Here is a 23,027-nt window from a genome sequence, read left to right on the forward strand (position 1 = left end):
ATTGATCCCATACCTGAAATGAAAATCAAGGTAGTTTTCAGCCAAGGAAGTGGGGGCATGGACATATGTGTGAGGCATGGTGGAGCAGAGCTGGAGAGACTCCCAGCCATTCGCACAGAACATAGATCAGAATGATGAAAAAAATCAAAGCCGTTGATGAATTTTGGTATGTTGGCAAGGTAGCCATGCTGTGACCCACCACAAACCTTTATTAAGTGTCTACTCTGTATCGAGAGATTCAGTAAATAATAAAGTATGATTATTTCCCTCAAGAAACTTAGTCTATTAGGAAAGAAATACTTTAGCAGTGTTTAATAGTGTTTCATTGTAATTATAACCAGAAGTGTAAAACAAAGTGCTATTTTAACTCTAGGGAGTTGGAGAATATATTTTATGGAAGGCAAATAATTTCTCAGCAGAAATTTCTTAAAACATTCCCTGGGTTTCTTGCTATCTCAGCAGAATCATCTATTGACAGTTCAGCCAGGGACTAACCATTCTCAGTCTGTCTCTGATATGCATTAGACTATTGCCAAATATATTTGGAACAGCAATTTTATTTATAGAAGCTCTTAACCATCAAAACAAATCTAAGAGGTTGCACTCTTATTAACCTCATTTTACAGACTTTCTTATCAATCAGTGTCCATTCAGGAGACAGAAACCACATGAGAAATTTGAACAGGGAAGATTTAATATAAAGAACTATTACATGGTAAAAAGTAGTTAACTACAAAAAATAAAACAATAAAGAGGAAAAGAATAACACACATAGGGGGCAGCTTCTACATCTACGGCTGAGATAGAGAATCCAAGGAAAGAATGTATGATAAGTACACCCTACCTACAGCCCAACCTGGGATTAAGACTTTATTGGTGAGGCTATGACTGGGACCCTGGAATGTGGGGAAATGTGCTGGGATGCTTTGGGCTAGATTTGGTTAACGACTGATGGGCCAAGGGAGAAATTACCCACCAGGATGCCTGAAAACTCACTGAAGGGTCATCGTACATTGCTGGCAGTCATTGGGCAAGAGGGAAAAAAAGTACCCTGGAACCAAATGTAGAAGTTCCTTCCCCTCTTATGCTTCGTGGCACCCAGCCTATGCTCCCTACTAAACAGTCTAACATTGTGTGAGCTAGTCAATTAGAAATGTTTCTAGGGTCCAGTGTCAGTATCTCAAAGTGGTACAAAGGAGGGTATGTCTGGAGCTGAGACACAATGAATTTGTTACCGGCACTCCTCCCTAATGTTGTCTGGTCCATAATTGGTGGAATCCCATTTTCAGGGCAGGCAGTCTGCCTCAAGAACCCAAATTCTTAATCACACATTATTAGCCTTTCTATCCTTTCAAGGTATTCACTAAATTGAGAATGATACTTGCCAGAAATGAAGAGTTTCCCTGTGATCCGTTTGAGCAGTAGGAATTTTGAAGTCAGTGGTAAAGATTCACTTTTGGAGGTGAAATCAGGCTCTTAGTAGGTCACTGGGAGGTCAAATAGTAACTGAGTAAATTCTGTACAGAAGTTTAAACAGTGACTGTCCTTAAAAATAACAACAAAACTTAATCCATTCTCTGTAGTAATTATTTCTTTAATCACATTACATTTCATAAATCTGACACTTACTGAATTGCCTTCAATTCCCATAGGGTGTTTCAGGAAATTAAAAGCTGTTTTCTAGACATGAAAAGAAGATGAAGATCACTGTCTGGCAATGAACCCATGACCATAGTGAACTGAGTTAAAAATTAGCAATGAACTCCAGCTCTCTAGAGTCTTTATTTTCATTTCTTTGCCTGCTTTTTTTGCAGAGCTAATTTTATACTGGGAATCTGTTTATTCATAGAAATGCTAATTCTTCATCTCATTTTTATGAACCTATGCATTAAAGATTCTGGCAGTGAGTTGAGAGAAGATAAAGGCACAGCAGAGAATTTATGGTAGTAGGGGTAAGGGTCTTTTGTCTTCACTGAAGCAAAAAGTAGAGAAGGAAGTGCATGGCTTCTAAGCTGAGTGTCTAGCATTGAACTAACCAGCATATCAATTTCCCCATAGGGAACTTAATTGCTTGAAAAAACAGATGTTTTCTGTAAGCAGAAAAAGACAATACTACCCTCAGGATTTCTATTCATATATAGTAAATCCTCCTTAAAAAGAACTTTGATATTCTAGAATTTTAAATATTTAATATTTTGATGTAATTTATTCTAATCTCATTTTCATGAACAATGATTTCTTTTTCCTTTAAGCTAAGAATGATTTTGGCCTACCACAAAACAGTATTAAACTTACTAAGAATTAGGTTTTCAGTGCCTTTGAAAATCTTCAAATCTTTTAGTAAAAAAACATATATGTGTATATATAAGTTTTAACCAATTTTGGTAAAAGAGATTTAAAAAGTTATTGGATTAAAAAATTTGGAATGTGTGAATATTATGACATTTTGTATTATTTTGATAACCTTGGATGATTTAAGTGAATATTTCTATATTCATTTATATTGTAATGTAAAACTACAATTATTTAAACTGCAACCTAGGTATACAGGTTTTCAAGGAACAATCCTTCTTTTCTTCCTTCCTTCCTTCCATTTCTCCCTCCTTCCTTTCTTTCTTTTTTGGACAGCTAACTGACTGTGGTGTTTAATTGTTTCTCTAGTATTTATTTATGGTAACTGAAGAATGAATTACCTACATAGCAGGGCAGAGACATCTTTCAGCAGAACTTCCCCTGGCCTTCAGCCCGTTGCCGGGTGGGCTGCAGGATAAAGCATTGATTTTTGTCTAGGCCTGGTAGAAACATTCAGAAAAGTTCATGTCAGTGTGATTTTGTACTGGGTTTATGCTGTTTTTATGAAGATCTTTGACAAATAATCTGTATGTTTTCATTCAAGAGAATGTTGAAAATTATCTGTCTTCAGCTCTCAAACCCAACCTGGCGTCAGTAGGACAAACCCTAAGAGAACTGGGGGCCAAGTGGGAGACAGAGAGCAGTCAGCTCCCAGCTGTGCTCACGCAGTCTCAGCATTCCGAAAAGTCTGCTCCCCCTGCAGGGGCTATTTGAAATCAGTATGCCGCTGTCATCTTTTTAAAGGGCATCTTTTATTTTTCTCAGGTTAAAATTGTGAATTTGAATTATTTCTTAAGTACAGACAATAAAGTTCAATTTTTGGTTTAAGTGGGCATTTAATGACACTTAGTGCATTTTGCCCTTTTTCTTCTGTTTGGCCAAAGGGTTATTGTGTTAACAAACAGTCCTATCAGCCAAGGAGAAGGGTCCCAGCTACACTGCGCTTGACGTGCAATTTGCTTTCACCTCTGTCATGGTCATAAAGATACTGTTCAGAAGTTCCCATTTTTGTGCAAAATTTTTAATTTTCTTGAAGACTAAGATAGGTAATACTGCTTTAACAGTGCTTGCTTTAATTCTAGAAAGTAATTTACAAATTGGGAAATGAAGATTTCATGTGTCAAATAGTATCAGGGATACATTTTTGATGTCACATGGGATGAACAAGATATTAATGTATATATATTAAAGTTTGTTTTAATCTACACCATGTTATGCAGATGAGAAAGCCAACTCTGTACTTTGTGAAGATATTTTAATATTCTCAAACATTTTCCAAGCTCTGTAGTTTATTTCTATCTAAAACCTGTTTAGTTTGAAATACATGTCCTTTTTTTCTAAAAATACATCTGAACAATTTTGTATTTCCTACTTTTCTCTCTGTTCATAGGAAAAACCACATTAGTCAATACTTAATATTTGAATTCAACAATGCCTAAGCAAACCACGTCACACAGTATCAGAAAAATTTATTTTTTTATTATTTTTCTGATTTACTTTTTTAAACCTAGATACTGATTGTGTATTTTTCCCAAACTACTATATTGGCCAGAATCTTCAATGCATAGATTCTTAAATATAGGGTGAAGAATTAGCATTTCTATGAATAAACAGATACCCAGTATAAAATTAACTCTGCAGTAGAAGCAGAGAATAAGTTAAAATAAACACTCAGAGATGTGGGTCTCATTTGCTATTTTTTTTTTTTTTAGCTTGTTTCACTATGGTGTTGGGTCAGTTGCCAAATAGTAATCTCCATCTTCTTTTCAAGCATATAAAACAATCTTGAAGTCCCTGAAACACATTATTGCGGTTTACTGAAGGTAATTCAATACACTTCAGACTGAGGAAATGTAATGTGATTAAAGAAATATGTGTGGTTAAGAATGTGGGTTCTGGAGACAGGTAGCCTGGACTTAAAACAGGGTTGCACTAATTAAAGACTGGACAACATTAGGCAAGTGTGCCATTTATACATTGATTGTGTCTCAGCTCCAAATCCATCTTTTTTAAAAAAAATTTTATTTTGGCCCTGCTTTGACTGAGATACTGAGCTGGACAGTTGTAAACATTTCTTTTTCTGACTGGCTCATATGATGTTAGACTTTGTAAGCAAAGAACACAGGATAGATACCACAAAGCATAGTAGAGGAAGAAGCATCTCTTTTTGGTTCCAATGTGGCTTTTTTCTTCTTTTGGATGCATCCTGGTGGGTAATTTCTCCCTTAGCCTCCTGGCTGTTAGTCGGTGTGTCTGTGTCTGTGTCTGTTTGTGTGTGTGTATCTTCTGACTAGGGCTGTGTCTTTTAGTAGTTTGAATTATTGTAATTTTCTCCATTACCACTTATCCCCCTATACCCTCTCCCACATCCCCACACCTCCCTCCTCCTGCAATCCCCACACTGTTGTCTGTGTTGTAGTTTTTTTCACATATTTTCTGAAAAAAATGTTTTTGATGAGGTATTTTTAGGTGAGAATGGACATATTTAAACTTAATTATAATATTAAAGGCTTCTTAAAATAATGAATCTCTCTGAATTATCACAAAATACTTTTTTATTTTAATAAAGATGTGAACATAAGCTGCTATTTTATATCATGTTCTTCCCTATAAACCTGACTACTTGGGACAAAGGTGTCTCAAAATGAGCCTATGTTTGCTAATTATTGAGCATCTTACGTTTTTATTAAATCCATATTGGTAAAAAATAAGTTCTTGTAGTAAAAAGACTAGCTCTTTTTTCTTAGTAAACTGGATTCTCATTTTCTTCTTCATATTGTCTTCAACTAACAATCTAGACATTGTTTTCCAGCCAAAAACCAAAAAAAACTCCCTAGACAGAGGTAATTGTAAAATATTGGAATGGGAAGTTGTTTCTGGTGAAGGCTCATCATTTCTGTGACATAAACCAAGAAGTGGAGAATAAAGTCCATTCATTCTCATTTATGGAACCATCGATCACTCAGGGGAAAAAAGAGAAAAATATTTCTGTAGACAAGTAAAATCTGGTACCTAGCCCATGATATTTTGATCAATCTTTGCTATAGATAGTTATGTGGTTGGATGGGAGAAATTCAGGATAGGAGAGATAAAATAATAGATATGACAGTAGAGATTTAAAAATTAAAGAATCTTCCCTTTCAGTTGAAAATTCTATTGAGAATATAATCTGTATATTTAATAAGAAAGTCTTTTCCTATGATTATTTAAGATTAAATTTCAATAAATTATATTATTAACGGTATCTATAGAGAGAGTGGATTTTTTTTCTATGCATTAGTTTGAGCACATTTTGGCTTTTATTTTTCAGCAAAATCATTGTTTTCCTTTCCTCCTAAAATTATAAATTAGATGTTTATGTGCTTTTTTTTGTTTATAAGTGCATGCTACAACAGTCCTTCTCTTTCTCTCATATTTACTACTTCTGTTCATTTTGTTTCTGTTTTTAGTTTTAGCAAAATATATGACAAGAACTGTGATGTATAATGATTCTCCCCTCTTCAACTCCAAGTTTTCTTAGAAAAAAAAGTCTCTGCCATGCAGAACTTTACCTTTGTTATTAGTGAGATTTTATTTTCTTCCAACGTTGATGTAAACCTGTGTCTTTGAAGTATAGATTTAAAGATACCAGAAAGACCCTATGATAATAATGTGAATACTACCACACACTTATAATACACTTATTTTGTATCTAACATTGTTTGAAAAGTATTTTTACATATTAACTAATTTATAGCTAAGAAAAATGAGCTTGCTTAGAGCTTGCTTCATATAAGGGGGAGACTGAAACCATAATAAATGAGTAAATCACATACTCTTTTAGAAGGGGATATAGGTTGTAGAAAGAAATAAAGCAGGATAAAGGCAATAGGGGAATAATAATATGGGAGAACTTTCCTATTTTAGGCCAGTAATGGAATATCACATCATTCTTACATTTTTAATCTCTCTGAATTGTTCTACAATGACTTGGAGAAAAATTTCTTCTTCTAAAGGATTTATTGATTAGGTTTGGCTTACCCAAATATCACCATGTCTTAAGGTCACCTGATTAGCAACCTTGGTTATATCCACAAAGTCCATTTGCCAGGTAATATGACATAACACAGTTTTAACAGCAGGGGATTTTATCATAGGTGCTATGTTAAAATTGCCTACCACCTTTCAATCTGTAATCTCCAAGATTTCTCTAATATGCAAAAATACATTCACCTTCTCCCCAGGTTTCCAAGGATCTCATTGTACTGTAGTCATGATAAAAAGTTTAAATGCTCAACTAAATTTCTTCAGTTCAGAAGTCTAGAATAATCACCCAAATTATCTAATCAGGTTTAGGTAAAGTACAACTCCTGAGCACAATTCCTTCCATCTGTTGACTTGTGAAATTAAAGAAAAGTTATCTTCTTCCAACATTCTTAACATACAGTAGTAAGACAGTCATAGTGTAACTACTGAATTTTTGGTTAAAGAGGGGAAGGAAAATGAAAGGTAAAATGGAGTTACTGGTGCAAAACAGTTTTGAAATTCAGCTGAGCAAACTTCAGCTGGAGTTTCTTGATCAGGTTGCAAGACTTGGGTTCTTCCTTCTACCATCTGGACACCTGATTCTGCCATCGGGCTTCCTGGTTCTACCCTATGAATAATCCTTCCTTTTTCATGAAAGGGGGTATGGTTTTTCCTCAATCAATAACTAGAACCTCTCTAGTTCTAACATCTGATTGTCTAATCACCACTCCCTATTTTAATAGGTCTCTTCCTCTAATTCCATAATTTGAACAATGTAAAAGTACTACCGATATCTATAACGTAGATCATACCAATGCTCCAGTATTCCTCATTCCATCATATATTCACTTGTATTCTCCTGCAGTTTAAATTCCATGGTCTAATATTCTAATGACTCCCTTATGCTGACCTTCAACCCCTTGCTGGTTTTTGACATGCCATAGTCACTAAAGCACAAACTGATTAAATGTGGCTCTCAGCCCACTCAGAGTCAGAATCTGGGCAGCTGTATGTAGCTGGCAAAAACCAAAATAGTATAATCTATTCATGTTGTGAATTGGTGGTCACTGCCCTAAATGGGTCCCTAGTATTGTCCAGGAAACACATTCTGTTTCTCCATTCCATTCCACCATCCACTGTCTTCAATAAACAACACATTTTTTCTCCTGTCTTCTTCAACATCTGTCTTCTACTATTGTATCCCTATTCTCAACTAATTATCCTACATCCTATTTCACTGGGAAATAGAAATGACGTGAAAAAGACTTCCATAAGCTCTGACACCTCTTCTACTTGTAAACTGCACCTTTTCCCCTTTCCCATGGATACATTGTTATGCTCCTAACAATGGTCAGATCTTTGCCACCCACGTGTTTGCTTTCTCAACAACACTGCTACAGAAATGTTCCCTTTCTACCAGATCTGTGTCAGCATAAAAAAATATTTTTATTTTTTACAACTTAAACAAACCTTCCCTTGATTCCACTTCTTTTTCAGCTACCACAGCAGTTTTCTCCTTTCCTTTACGAAGCATAGTCCTCTAAATAGTTAACTCTATTCACTGCCTTTACCTTTTATGAATTTCTTCTTAACTAAATTTAATCAGGGCCTTGCTATCACCATTCAACAGAAATCATCTCTTCAAAGTCACCAGTGGTGACTTCTCAATCTTCCTCTGACCCATCGACAGCATTTGACACAGAAAGTATTCCCCTACTCCTTAAAATACTTTATTTGATTTGGTTTCTGTGACACCAGGAACTACTCTATTGATATTTTTCTATTCTTATGCCTTATTCTTGCCACTTTGGGTATTTTCTGGTTTAAATCCAGCATGGACTTCTCACTTGAACTTTAGACTCTTATATCTAGCTCTCTCCTTGACATGATCACTTGAATACCTACCTGAAAGGAATCTTAAATATAATGTGTCCAAAACTTAAGTCCTGATTCCCTCCTGCACCCCAAACCTGCTTTTTCACAGCGCTCCCCACTTCACAGCACCCCCATTATTTCAGGTGCTCGGGTTAAGACTTTGGAATCATACTGACTCATTTCTTTCTCTCATGTCAGTTACTCACATCACATCTATCTTAAACATATATCCATAATGTCTCATCTGCATCTTTGTTGCTACCTTTGCCCAGATCAGTATCTTTTTTTTTAGTCTGGATTGTTGCAATATCCTCCTGCATCTTTTCTTGCCCACTTTGCCCCAAATCTGCATTTTCTCAATGTAACAGCCTCAATGATCATATTAAGTCAGATTTTGTCATTTCTTTGCTTGTAACATCCCAATTGTTTCTAATATCACTCAAAATTGAGGCCAAAAACATAAAATGACCTCTGTCATTTAACCTACTACTCTCCCTTATTCACTATCCTGGAGATGTCCTGATCTCTAGTATTTCCGGGACAGGAGAGGCATACTCTTTCCTCCAGGAGCTTGCCCTTGCTCTTCCTTCGTGTTATGCGTTCTTTACCTACATAGCCACATTCCTTCCCTCCCCACCTACTTCCTTCAAGAGTTTATCTAATGGCCAACATTTTGATGAAGACCATTTATTGTTTGCCTGTATAAATTTTTAACCCTTTAATACTCTATTTTTGTCTTTATATTATTTTTTCTTTTTAACCTTATTATCATTAAAAGGTTACATATTATACTTATTTATCTTATTTTTTTCACTATCTCCACTAGTGTCCCTAGCTTCCTCCATGAGGGCAGAGATAGATTTTTTTTTCTTTCCCCTTTTTTTTTCTATATTGCTATGTTCTTAGACCCACGCCGAGCATATTCCTTTCCTCAATAAATTTTTGCTAAATGAATGAAGAAAAAATAAATGAATAAGTACATGGTTATTATTACTGTACCTTAATTACCTATTTGCTTATATATTTCCCACAGTAGATTTAAGTTCCTTAATGGTGAGTACTATACACATGATATTTAAGGTAGTGTGTGTGTTTGTGTCAGAACCGTGAAGTTTCTTAAACTTTATTTATAAGCAAACAAGTTAGTTTGCCATTGTTTCATGAATGCTGGCAGAAGGGATGAGACTCCTGGATCGGAGACAAAGGACTATATTATAAATGGCACAGCAAGCAACATGAAGATCACGTTTGCCTTGGTTCCCCTCACACTCTAAGTCCCAGGGGCAACACAAAGGGACCCAGGCTGATGTATATATGAAACAGGTTTGCATAACAGCAAAGAAAGCCTGAGTTATGGACCCCAAGTCTTTGATAATGGGCTTCAAGCAAACTTGTGTGAACTTTGCTTTGAAAGAAGACATTATTTTTATTATACAGTATAATAACATCCTTGGATATATATGGAGTCACTCTCTCCATATTCATGACTCTTTGCTGTTTAAGTATCCTCGAAGGGATGGTCTAAAACAAAGGAGCAATTAATAACTCAACTTACAAGATGTGTGAAGACATGAGAAACCCACGCAGAATTGTCTTTCGGCAGTATCTTCCTTAGTCAGATCACAGGAGACCCTTAAAACCAAATGTGGCAGAATGTAATTAATCATTCTTATTTCAAATTTACTCATTCTGAATGCAAAATATTATTTAGTTATTTATGCATTGGTATTTCTTTAAAGGTTTCTTCTACTTATACAGACATCTTTTAATTGCATGTACTTTTGCAAATACTCTCTTACTATTGCATATTATGTTTTAAATAATTAATGAATATTAACTACTGATAAAATCTAGAGCTCTTTTACTTCAGCCTTATAATAAATCCAAACATGTAACCATTTGAATGCACAGAAAAAGCTAAACCTCAAAGACGTGCAATTAGTAGAGAGCATGTTCCACAATAGGATGTACGGTATTACTGCATTTGAAGGTTGTAGTAACCTCTGCTTCATCAAGGAAATCACGACCTCAATGAACTTAAGCCAATATACTAGAACACTCCATTAACTTTTGTCCTCCATGAAACAAGAGGGCCATAAAATCTAGAGAAAAATAAAAGTTTAAAAGAAAAAAGGAGAGTCAATTTAGTGGACTTACAGTGATTGTATTGTTTAAAATCTACTTCCAGAGCATGTCCTATAATCACAAATGTTTAGGTTATATGTGATCTTGCATTAAAACATGGAGCACAGTGTCTGGCACATAGTAGCTATTTAAAAAACTGTTATCATTACTTTTTACCTGCTGGGTGCAGACGCTAATTGTTGAAGGACACCGGCTTTGACATTAGATCTAGGTTGGAATTGTGTCCGTAATAATAAACAACTGAGAAATGCTATATTGCTCTTTTAACTTTACATTTCTCATCTCTAAAGTGAGACAGCAATATTTTCTATATTGCATGGGGATCAAATAAAGTGACATATACACATATTGGATGGATGTCTTCCGTACCGTTCATTATAAGCAAAGCTGGTGTTCTTCGGCAACTAGCCTCTGCCTTCCTCTAAACCTGGGCATCTTTTGCCTATGTGGCTAAGACCAGAGGGACTTTGAAGTTAAAGCACATAATGTATCCAGGCAATTTTGTTTTTGTTTTTGTTTTTTCATTATAGCACTTATGTTACTTAATTACTGAGATATTTTAAGAGCAGCTTTATTTTCACAGAAAAATTGAGGGAAAAGTAAAAAGTTTTTCCATGTACTCCCAATCCCCACACGTACATAGCCTTTCCCAGTATCAACATTCCGCACCAAGTGGGACATTTGTTACAATTGATAAATCTGTACTGATATGTCATAATCACCCAGAGTCCATAACTTATGTTAGGGTTCATTCATGGTGTTATACATTTTATGGGTTTGGTCAAACATATAATGACATGTATCCATCATTATGGTCTCACGCAGAATATTTTCATTGCCATAAAAACTCCGTGTGCTTCACCTGCTCCCCCTCCCCCCCCACACAATAGCTGACAACCACAAATTTTTGACTGTCTTCATAGTTTTGCTTTTTTCCAGAATGTCATAATTGGAATCATATCCTTTTCAGATTGACTCCTTTCACTTAGTAATATGCATTTGAGCTTCCTCTGTGTCTTTTTGTGGTTTAACAGACTATTTCTTTTTAGCACTGAATATTATTCCATTGTGTGGGTGTGCCACCATGTATCCACTCACCTCCTGAAGGACGTCCTGGTTGCCTCCAAGTTTTGGCAATTATGAGTAAAGCTGCTCTAAACATTCATGCACAGATTTTTGTGTGATCCTTAGTTTTCAACTATTTGGGGTAAACGTTAAAAGCATTCTTTTGTAAATTTTCTCTTTTTGCGAGGTCCAAATGATCAGTCTAGACTTCCCCACTGCTACACTTTGTGTTTATTCCTTACAAATGAACCTCTGTGGGGCCCATCTGAAGGGATCATGTGAAACCATCAGAGAAGTCCTAAGACAGTGAATATGAAATGAGACAGAGCATGATTTTGGGTTTTTTTCCCTCGCAGTGTTCCTTGGCTCCTTACACTCACTAATCTTCTTTTGCCGGAATGAAAAAGCTTTAAAAACGGCAATGATATTGTAGGGTGATGGAGCTGTTTGTTATCCACCAGATATGCCCTCACATCTTTTCCTGAGGGGTAACTACTGTAATTATATTTACATAACTAATTGAGATCACAAGGGTAATTTTACATGAAATGATGAAAAGCTGCTGTAGAGTCATTTGCTTTTCTAGCCATAGCTATAAAATAGACATGTAATGTTTGGAAATTCTGTGTCGGCACCCTGTTATAAATGTAGCAGCCTCAGCCAAAATCTCAGCACACTATTCCCCTGGGTAATCGGTAACGGCAATTGTTCTTGCAAATTGTGATGATTCTGATGATGATGATGATTGAGAAAGTCAATAATGATGCTCCCAGAACACTGAAAAATCCTTGAATTTCAATTATTTAAACACACCCAGGTTATTCTATTTCTGTCAGAAAAAGATACACATAATTTTCAAAAGCTGTTCTAATGAGGTCTGTTTGATTAACGGCTAACTAAAGGTTAATTTCATCTGATTATTACATATGTAATCACTTTGGGTGGAGTTTTAAATGTGTATAGAAATCTGAATGTATAGAAACAAAATACAGCATATTTGAAATTTAACAGCATAATCATCTGTTGAAATTACTACCTTTGAAAGTTTTTATGTAAGAGCACTATAAAATTACTGCTGTAGTTTCTAAGTTTTACCATTATTTGAATATTTATTTATTTCCACAACACTATTTCCCTGGACAGCAGATGACAAGGCTCCCTTTTCATGTAACTTTGGGGGATAGCTATTATACAGTAGCGATGCTTTGTGGTTTTTTCTACATTTATATAACAGGAATTCCAGATCCTATTGTTAAGATCATGTGAAATAGGAAACAAAAACATTTGCTTCCTCAGGGATTGAAATGACATCCACATACTTTGAAACCCCTGGGATTTATGTACATTTGTGGGTTATTGGTATATCATGTATTTACAAACAGGGATGGCCCTTAAAAATGTGATCTTAAATATTCTTAGCATTTATTTCTAACATTGCATGTATCATTATTTTTCACTTCAAGTGACATTTAATTTTGCTTCATAGATTTCTAAACTTCGCTTGAGCAACTTGTTTTCTAAGTGTAGCAGACTTTCTTCACTTTGCTAACTTCTAATCGTCTCCCTATACTACTAAAATATCACCATCCCTTGCTTATTAAAGTTGATCTAACATTTTTAAAGTATTTATTTTTAAATGTGTCCATACATGCCCATTGACTTGCTTTTTCAATTGCAGTCTGCACCCCCACATGTCCTTGTATTGGCCTCAGGAGGACACCCTCGTGGTTAGACAATCACGTACTTTACAAAGTGTCCCCTCCCACTGACTTTTGATAAAATTCGAAAGTACTCTGCTGGCCATATTTCCAGCCAGGAAACTTGACAGAAGACAAATGTAGACTGGAAATATGATATTGCATAGGAACTATTAAAAGATTAGGAAGTATTTGTAATAGTACCATTTATTTTATATTACTCCTTGAGTAGAAGTAGCATTTTTGAAATTGATTTATAATTATGCTAAAATGCCTTTACACTTTTAAATTTTATAATCTAGTTGAATGATTTACTTTATACTTTTATCTCTTAAACTTACTACATACTTCCTAAGTGCTTTTACAGGGAACATCTGTGTAGTTTATCATTCTATGCTTGCATAAAAATAGCCAGTGAAGTAGAATTCCAGTATAATAATCATCAGTGGGAGTGAACCTCATTTTACATTATGATACATAGTAACAGCTGAATGTCTGCACTAAGCAAATTTAGGTGATGCCTTTTTTGTTTATCCTTTTTACCCTCTAATGATATTTTCAGATATTGTGAACAGTTGCAGAAAGAATATTAGAGTAGGAGTTAGAATATTTGTATTCCAACCCCTCACTATAAGTTCCTAAATATATGATGTTGTTCAAGCTAATAACTTCCCTAAGTCTCCCTTTCTTCCTTTGTAAAACAACAACAGCAACAGCAACAGCAACACCTTCCCCCACAGGGCCATTGTGAGAGTTAGCTCTCCATGAAGCAGTTAGCAGTACAGGGGCTCGTACATAGGGGGGTCACTGAACATTAGCTGTAATACTGTACTGCCATTATTATAACTCCCCTTTCTTTCCTTTCCTCTTCTATCCCTTCTCTTCCTCCTGGAATTTAACTGATTTTTCTGCATATTTAACTGGAAAGTGGGTCAAATTATTATGCCCTGCATGAATTAAGCAATGCATATAATGCTTTAGGAAATACTATGTTCTACAAAAACTGGAGGTGAACAATAATTAAATGTAACAGATCTACATTTTTCAAATACAAAATTTTTTTACAAGTAGCTGCTTCATGGTTTAGTGCAAACTGTTCTGTAGGAATAACTCAGCCTTCCAGGAATATAATCGCAGCAGAGAAACCAGCATGAGTATCAGAGTAAATCAGGCAAACCTTGGAAATTATATAAGCAATATGGCTGAATGATGCTGCTTTCTAGAAGAAATATTTGGAAAAAATACTGAATTTTAAAAATTGATAATTCTTAATTTCCAGTATGACAAGTGCAACTCCAGGTTTTTTCATATCGGAATAGATCCTTTTCTTCCCCCCTCAGGCGTGTTCTTTGATGTACTTCAAGAAGCCTAACAAGTTGGTTTTCACTGAACTCTACACTTTGTAAAGTGTGCAAACACTTTGGAGAGCCAACCTAAAAGCCACATTCTTGTTCTTCAGTTTCCAGAAGTGACATTGAAGCAAATAGCTGTGACTGGTTTGAAGCAATTAGTGCTGGCCATTCTGGGTGGGGATGGAGCTGTAGAAGTAAACTTTTTGCCAATTTTGAGCAACAGGCCCCAGCCAGTGATCACAATACTGCTCAAGGTGAGAAGTAAGCAGAGGCTCTTCCTAATGACTTCAGTTTACCTTTGGTCAGCTCTGAGCAGAGAAGGAGAAGCAGGTAACATTCTGTGTTACTGCAAGAAACAGTAGGGCATTTGAGCATTGTCAATTACATTGTCTTCATGGAATTATTCTTTTATAGGTGGTGGGGATGGCATATAGCTATATTTTTGGCTAAATTAACTAAGACTAAAACTACCAATTGTTTTTGGCATCAATTAGGTCTCAGTGTAGATCATAGTTTAATATTTATAAGAACAAATTTTACTAACAATCATTATTTGATTTTTTAATTGTCGTATGGTCTTAATTTTAGTTGGACATGGAAGTTATCTAGCATAAGGTTAAGAGACAGGTGTCTCACTTTATAACCCAATAGATTAATTTATGATTTGCTTTTATACACCAATAGGGCATTTTATGTCCATTCTGAAGAAAAGCAGCAGCTTGTTACAAGCTGCTAACCTCCAGAGCCCAACTTTCAGCCAGAGAGGAAGAGGAAGCACACTTTCTTTCGGGTACATATCAAAAACAATGTCAATTACCCTAGCAGCCCAGTGGCTGCAGGCAGTTCCTGCAGTTAGTAAACACTAGATTTGCCCCGGTTTTTGTTTTTTGTTTTTTGTTTTTTTTTAAATAGGTGTTGCATTAGATCCATGCAATTAGCATTTGACTTATGAGCAGCTCATTATCAGTGTATGCTGCGATCTTTCTTAAACTGAAAGGAACTCTTTCCCTCCAACAGTGGATTATAATTCAATTAACACCACTTCTTCTGTTGTGAACTGAACTCCTTGAGAAAGGCACGCAGGGTCCTGAGAGGCAGAGTATTCACCTTAGCAGATAAGCTTGGCAAATGTGTAGCCACAGTTACTGTAAGAAATAAAGGTGTCCATTATGATAAGTAATTATTAATTGTTGACTGAGTGAAAGAGTCTAAAAGTTAAATATGTAGTCTATCCCATCAATCATTTTCATTTCTTTTCTGCATTCTTCTTCAGGTTTTATACCTGAGGCTGTCAGTGGGAGCAGCCGTGCCCCCCCCCCCCCCCCTGTGGAAAACTCTGGTGACTCCTCAGTGCTCTGGAGAGTAGTATATACTGTAACCAGGGCAACCGGTGGTCACAGGCAACCGTTCAGCTTGGGTGCCTTACTCGACTCCTCCATGTGTCACTAGAAAAAGTCAGTCTTGGCATTTATAATGGGGTCTCAGCTATTGATGACATCAGTTTTGAAAACTGTGCCCCTGCCCTCCCCACGGAACCCTGTGAAGGGCCAGATCATTTCTGGTGTGGACACACTAGGGCTTGCATAGAAAATTTCAGTTATGTGACCTGGTAGATGATTGCAGTGACGCTACTGATGAGGTTGACTGTGCTATTTTTTTTGTCCCTCTTACTCATTTTGATAGTGGTGATCTTAAGTTTACTGTTTTCTGGCCAGGCAAGTCAAAGACACTAAGCATTGTTCCTGGGCTGATGAATATTTTGTGTGATTTCATTAATCAATTAGTCAAACCAATAGTATTTATTAACTAAATACGAGGGATACAGTGTTGACTACAACTATGCAGAGTCCCTGCCCTCATAAAACTTAAAGCCTAATTGAGGAGAGAGATTACAAAAATATTTAATAAATAAATAGAAAATGGCAGCTTTGATAGGACTTAAAGGTAGGGGTGATTCGACTTTACATAATAATGGCATTGGACTTCCTAGAGGTGATGAATTAGCCGAGATCTGAAAACTAGTACGTCAAAGCATATGTGCAAAACCACCCCTGTGTGACTGCGTGGCAGATGGGAGGTGACCTGTGGCCGGTGCAAGGGGAGAGGAGAAGGGAGAACTAGGTTGCCACATGAGCATAGAAATGTAAGGGGAGGCCAGATTTGCAGGTCTTATTAGTCCATATTAAGGAAGTTGTTTCTCATTTGAAGGTTTTAAGAAGGAAGCTAATGTAATAAAATCGGCGTATTTGAAACCGTCACTGTGGATAAGTGGATAATGAACGGATTAGAGAAGACTGGGATCAGGAGATCCACTGCAGTAGGCAGCAGGAGAGGGGCTGACAGCTGTCACGGTGCTAAGGATGGAGATGGAGGGACTGACCTTTGGGGAAATATTTGAGAGGGACATTTGATGATGTTTTGGCTGCAGGGGGCAGAGAGTTAGGTGTCAAAGATGAGTCTGAGTTTGTGCTTTAAACAAAAATGTTTGCGTATCTGCTGATGGTGTAGGTTTTGCAATTTAATAACCTAGCTGCAGGTAGACCTTAACGTGCTGGCTTCTGAAAGTCGTCAGAAACTAGCAGTTTGGTTTTATTTTTTAATTGAAAAAAATTTGTATTTTTCCTTTCCCAGAAATAGCAACAACACTTAAAATTCAAGCTATGCATCTGTTAAGTCAGGAGGCCAATGCTAAACCAAAATAAAGCCATTAAATGTTGGGTACACCATAGGGAACCTTACCTTAGGAAATTTCCTCATAAATCATCAGAGAGAGTTTTACACATATGCAGTTTGTTTGTTTTTTTTGATATAGTTGGGAATTCCATTACACGACTAACAATTGCATGGATGTGGGCAAAACTGATGATTTTCACAGTGGCTATTTTGAGAAGTCTTGCTCGTCCTACATCTCATTCATTTTTCTGCAAATTCAGAAAGCTTTTTCATTTTTTTCAAGCTCTCCAGATATCATTCTTTAAAAAATGTTGATGTGTTGCTAAACGTAAGCAAATTGTCCTCAAGCTTGTCAGTATTAACTTCAGAAAATGGGATTATGGCAGTACAAGGGTAGTGACAATATACTTCTAATGACTAAATATTGATGAAGGGAAACAGTAGTGGCATTAGACTGTCTGTCTCACTGCTCTCCATCTGGACATACTGATTTGTTACACAGAATACAATAGACATCCCGAGCCCTCGCTGTGTATCCTGAAGTAGGTTTAAGGTCATGGTCTTTTTTTATGGCAGAGCTACACACATTTCCCTTTTGAAATGAAGTTTGAGCATGTACTCAGTATGAAGACAGGCAATATACAAATCTGTTGGCTTTATGTCAGAAGACTCAGCAGCTTGACGTTCTCCTTCTGCTCTACAGCCAAAGACTGACACCTGGAGAGCACGCCATGGGTCCCCAGTTCATTTCACAGCTGGGCTCGATTAGTCACAAGTGAGGAAATACCAGACGAAAGCTCATCTTCCATTTGACATTTACTTACTGGGCTCCCTTCATTAGGTCTAAGCTCCTGTTCTCTGGTTTTCAGATACAGATGATTTGTTCTTGCCTGGCTGCATTTATTCACATACACTTTTATTTATTGTTTGAATATTTGTTCACCTTTGTTGCCAAGTACAGTTACACTAAGATGAATAAAGGACAGCTGATATTTATTTTACAAAATTATTAAATTATGTAAATGAACCCCAAATGCAGAATTCGTCATTAATTCTAAATTCTATCCCTTCTGCCCAAATAATGTCAAATATATGTTCTGTCCCATTTATCATATACAAATACATGGTATTGGCAAAATTCTCACCCCTTGAAAGATGAATGTATTCTTGTGTTACCCCAGAAATTTAGGAAGAGTCATTGATCAGGGAGTAGTCAATTTTCTTTAAGTGCATTGAATTCTTCTAGTGACTGAGGGCATGAAAAGTTCAAAAGCTCCAGATCCAAGGAGCTACAATCCAGTGAGAAGACAAGACTACCACTGAGGAGACACAGCTAAGAACCAGCAAGACACACAGTGAAACATTCAGCATAGAGACGGGGAAGGGATGAAATGTGCAGGGAATGTTGGGAAGATGATGTTTGCTAAGGGGAGGAACAAACATGAAGTTAGTTTAGTTCGGGAAGGTGAAGCTTGAAGGATAGAGGAGTTTAGATTTAAGTTTAGGTTAATGATTATATATTCAAGGGTTTTGAATGGAGAAGGAAAACAATAAACTGTCATTAAAGGGTTGTTATTCTGGCATGGATTCGAAAGGGACACTGGGAACGCAGGCAGGATGGAGACGAAGAGAAGAGTTTCTTAGGGTGAGATCTAGAAAACACCTGCTTTATAATCATCTTGAGTTCTTATTGAAAACGGATTCCTGGGCTTCACTCCCCATGTATCAAACTAGTACTTGTGTTGGTTTTACCATGGAAGCAATTTTACCACGTACCCCAGATGATTCCAGAAGACTGAGACCTATTAAAACATCACTCTTCTCAGCTCACCAAGGGAGCTGATAACATATCCTGCTGATTGGCTGTATCATCTGGACCATATTTTTGGAGATGAAGTCTGGGCTTTGTTGTATTGTTTGTTTGTTTTTTATGTTCACTGGATTGGAACTTACAGCTGAAGTTGAAATCCACTGAGCCAGAAGTACGTCGCAGTGAGCCAGATGTTGGGTTGTGATCACTTGCCTAGAGTTAGTGTAAAAGAAATGGATAAGTGATGGGCATAAAGCACAAAAGCTGTTTGGAAAATAATGGCCAAAGTAATTCCACCTTCAGTCCATAAAATATTATTACTTGATGTATTATCTAGGATTTGTTCACTCTTTTGAAAACTTTACAATTTTTTAGACTAAAATTGCTTACTTTGGCAGGAGTAAAATGTATTATTAATTACAGTTATTTTTGTCCTTAATTATCTTTTGCTATTATTTACTGCCACTTCCAGGACTTGAACTACAGTTTACTTTGAAAATGGAGTTTGTAACTGGGAACAAGATACAGAAGATGATTTTGATTGGACCAGGAACCAGGGTCCAACTTCAACACCTAATACAGGGCCAATGAAGGATATAATACTTTGGGCACAACTCAAGGACACTAACTCTACATAGAATCTTCAGAGCCACAGGTTTTCCAAAACACAGCTGCTTTACTCAGCCCGATCCCTAACGCCACTGTTAGAGACAGCTGCACCTTCTGCTTCTATCACCACATGTTTGGGAAGCACATTTACAGGCTGGCCATCTACCAGAGAATCCGGAGCAACACCAGGGGGAAGCTGCTGTTGCAGATATTTGGGAATCAAGGCAACAGATGGAGAAAGAAATACCTCCACCTTTCCAGCAGGCAGCCTTTTCAGGTATCGATAATGGGTTTCTTCTTCTTTTTTTTTTTTTAAGATTTTTAAATGTATTTATTTTAGACAAAGGGGAAGGGAGGGAGAAAGAGAGGGAGAGAAACATCAATGTTTGGTTGCCTCTCTCACTCTCCTACTGGGGACCTGGCCCACAAACCAGGCCTGTGTGCCCTGACTGGGAATGGAAGCAGCAACTGTTTGGTTCACAGGCTGGCATTCGATCCACTGAGCCACACCAGCCAGGGCTGGGTAATGGGTTTCATAATGTGCATTGGAAATGTATCTTAATGTCTAAGGAAAATTGCTAAATGTCTAAGTATTGCTATATTTTTGAATTTAAATGAACTGGAATTTGATCAAAGTTAACTTGGATACCATTTATCATTTAATTAAGGGTGTACTAAAGCATGCTAAGTTGTTTTCCTCCTTGACCGCCCCCAATCATGTGTGATTAAAGTCCTTACAGATGGGCACATGGCACTGGAAACAGCTGCCGGTCCCTTCCATTTTAAGTACTTGCTCTACTGAAAAAAATCTTGCGGGGAAAAAAAGAGTTTGGCACCATCTCTGGTATGCTGAAAAAAAGCTCAGACTCTTAATTATGTTATTTTGAATAGTTCATTTGAATATTTCACATTTTATAGGTAAGCAATGGAAGTCCAGGAGGAATGCACACTTTGTGGGAAGATCTCAAAGCTACCCCGGGGCAGAGCTAGCATTTGAGTCTAGGGTTCCTTATTCCTGGTGGAATACTCCTTACCTGAAATTTCACCTGCCTGCCCTTAAAGTCAAATTTACAACAGCAAGTTCAAATACTTATGTGGCTTTTACCTATGGCATTTGTAAGTGGCTTTTACATATATTATCTGTTTGGTCTCTCAGCAATCCCCTGAAGTGCGTAAGTTAGAGACTCCTTTTGTCAGTTTCATAAATATGAATACAAAACGCTGAAAAAATATGGCTAATTTTCAAGATATATGAATCTTGTAAAATTGTACCTATTTTTCCCACACTTTTTTCTAAATACATTTTAGAAAGTATTTCCGGATTTTGATGATGCAGAAGAAAGTATGGCATAATAGTCTTATGAAGGAGCATAATGACATTTAGATATTGCAGTTTCTGGAGATCCCAGTACTTCTTGGAATGTGTTTGGTGGTTGCAGCTCCAGTCATTTATACTAATTATATAATAATTTGCTATCCTAATACTGGTAATATTCTATACTCATTAAATGTTACATCAGTCTTAATGAAATCATAGAGAATGCTGCGGAGAAATGGTTTGTATATGGACATGATACAGTATGTGAATATAATGTTTCTTTTCCCAAAAGTGTTTTCTTGGATATTTTACATTTCAGCTGGTGTATTTTTGTAAGTGTGGATCTGAGGGTGAGAGAGTGTCTGCACATCTGTGATCCTGGGTGTTGCTATTGTAGGGTACGTTCATACATGACAAGGTATTTACTCCATTTATTCCAGAACACTACCATCCGTACAGTGTTCGAACTCTGTATTTAAAAGTTTGGATTCAATGCGTGTTACTGTGCTTGTTATCTGAGATTGATCATGGATTGGCAGTCTTAAAATTTTAAGTCCTAGGCTGTTTATTTTTAACTTTTGAATTCTTATTGCCTTAATCTAAGCTGCTTTTTAACATGTTTAATAAGACTTGCTTCATTTTTTAAGAAGTTACTTAGAGTTTCTTAGAACTCACTGCTGGTTCTTTACCCAGCATGCTTTTTGGGTAGGAGACACCTCTCTTTCTCCTAAGTATGTACTACTAGCACAAAATTTCCATGAAAACAATCAATACAGCAAACTAACTTTTTATAGAACATCCTATGTGGAGGGTCACATTGACATATCAACAAGGGAAGGTATTTGAGCCATGTTCAGCCATAGAGACTATTGAATGAAAATGAGAGAGCAGTTACTTTATCATAACTATTTTGAAGAAAATTTTAAATCATAGCTTCTAAAGAGCTTTCAACTCATAAAACTGAGCATATTACTGACCTTCCAAAAGGACAATTTCTAACAAAGGAAACACAATGAGATTCTTTATCATATCTGGTCTCGCCTCCATGTCACATTTTATTTATACTTAAATGAGGATCTAGCTACCTAATGAACAATAACTATTTCACAGAAGTACCTATTGCCTGATGTTTTCAGCTGCCTGCTTTGTTGGTGATGTTCCAAACTGTTATATCAGAATTATATTTGAATACAATTTGAATTATTTAACATTAAAATTAGTTCAAGCATTTTCTCACCAACTATTTGAGGCCAAGTGTAAGCATTTATTAGTTCATGGGGTTTTCCATCCTGCCTCTGGACATACTATCTGAAAATGTTTCCTCATACGGAAGACTGAGTTTCTCATTAGGGTTTCAGTATCAACTGTCATCACTGACAAGTGTTAAAAAAAACCCTAGTTTAATGCAAGTTATTAATTCTTGGAACCAGAACTTACCATCTTCAGCTCACTCATTTTTAACATGACCTCTTTTTCTAAAATGTATGCTTATGTATGAGGTAGGTGTGGGGAGGGGACATGCCCTTTCAAAGAAAAGATTGTTAAACTGGACCTCTTAATACCACAGAACTTTCTGATTCACTCTGAAAGAATTCTGTTGTGTTCTGGTAATACCACTAGGTATTAAAAAACCAGATTTTTCCCAGTGAATTTTGTGGTGAAATATTTTTAGAAAATATTATTCATAACCATAATTTATTTTTTCATTTGTGGAATATGCCTTTAAATCTAAAAGGTGCATCATGTTTCAGCACTCCTAGGAAAAAAAATGTTCCTGAAGTGACGTTGTAAATAAAACAGGACCAGATTTAATAATGTTAGGTCGATCCCACAGTCCATGCAATTATATACAAAAATGCTGAAAATCTAAATTATATATGCAGCCTCATATAACATTTTTCTTCAGTGTGTGTGTAGTTGCTAGAATTTGCACTGAAAAAAATGTTTTGGATGACTGGCTTGTAGCCTGCGTAGCAACACTCACGGATTTGTTGTTTACTGAACAGCACAATAAATCGTTTTCCACAACCTTAAGTTTCTCATGCACTATCTTCTTCAGCTGAATTCCAGTATGGCCACATCTTATTATGTGAACTCTCCATGCAGTCCTCATGCAATGTGATGAA

At 36.4% G+C, this 23,027-nt stretch overlaps 1 protein-coding gene across 1 annotated transcript in view; it reads left to right on the plus strand.

Annotated features, from left to right (window-relative positions):
- The window catches only part of MALRD1 (MAM and LDL receptor class A domain containing 1), a 543,248-nt gene that overhangs the window by 96,762 nt on the left and 423,459 nt on the right, over positions 1 to 23,027 (plus strand). The window contains 7 exon segments of the mRNA XM_071221350.1: positions 14,599 to 14,745; positions 15,176 to 15,329; positions 15,817 to 15,862; positions 15,865 to 16,075; positions 16,078 to 16,206; positions 19,452 to 19,570; positions 19,573 to 19,860. Coding sequence (XP_071077451.1) covers positions 14,599 to 14,745; positions 15,176 to 15,329; positions 15,817 to 15,862; positions 15,865 to 16,075; positions 16,078 to 16,206; positions 19,452 to 19,570; positions 19,573 to 19,860 — 1,094 coding nt within the window.

This window comes from Desmodus rotundus, chromosome 4 (genome assembly GCF_022682495.2).
Source record: "Desmodus rotundus isolate HL8 chromosome 4, HLdesRot8A.1, whole genome shotgun sequence".
Classification (NCBI taxonomy): domain Eukaryota; kingdom Metazoa; phylum Chordata; class Mammalia; order Chiroptera; family Phyllostomidae; genus Desmodus; species Desmodus rotundus.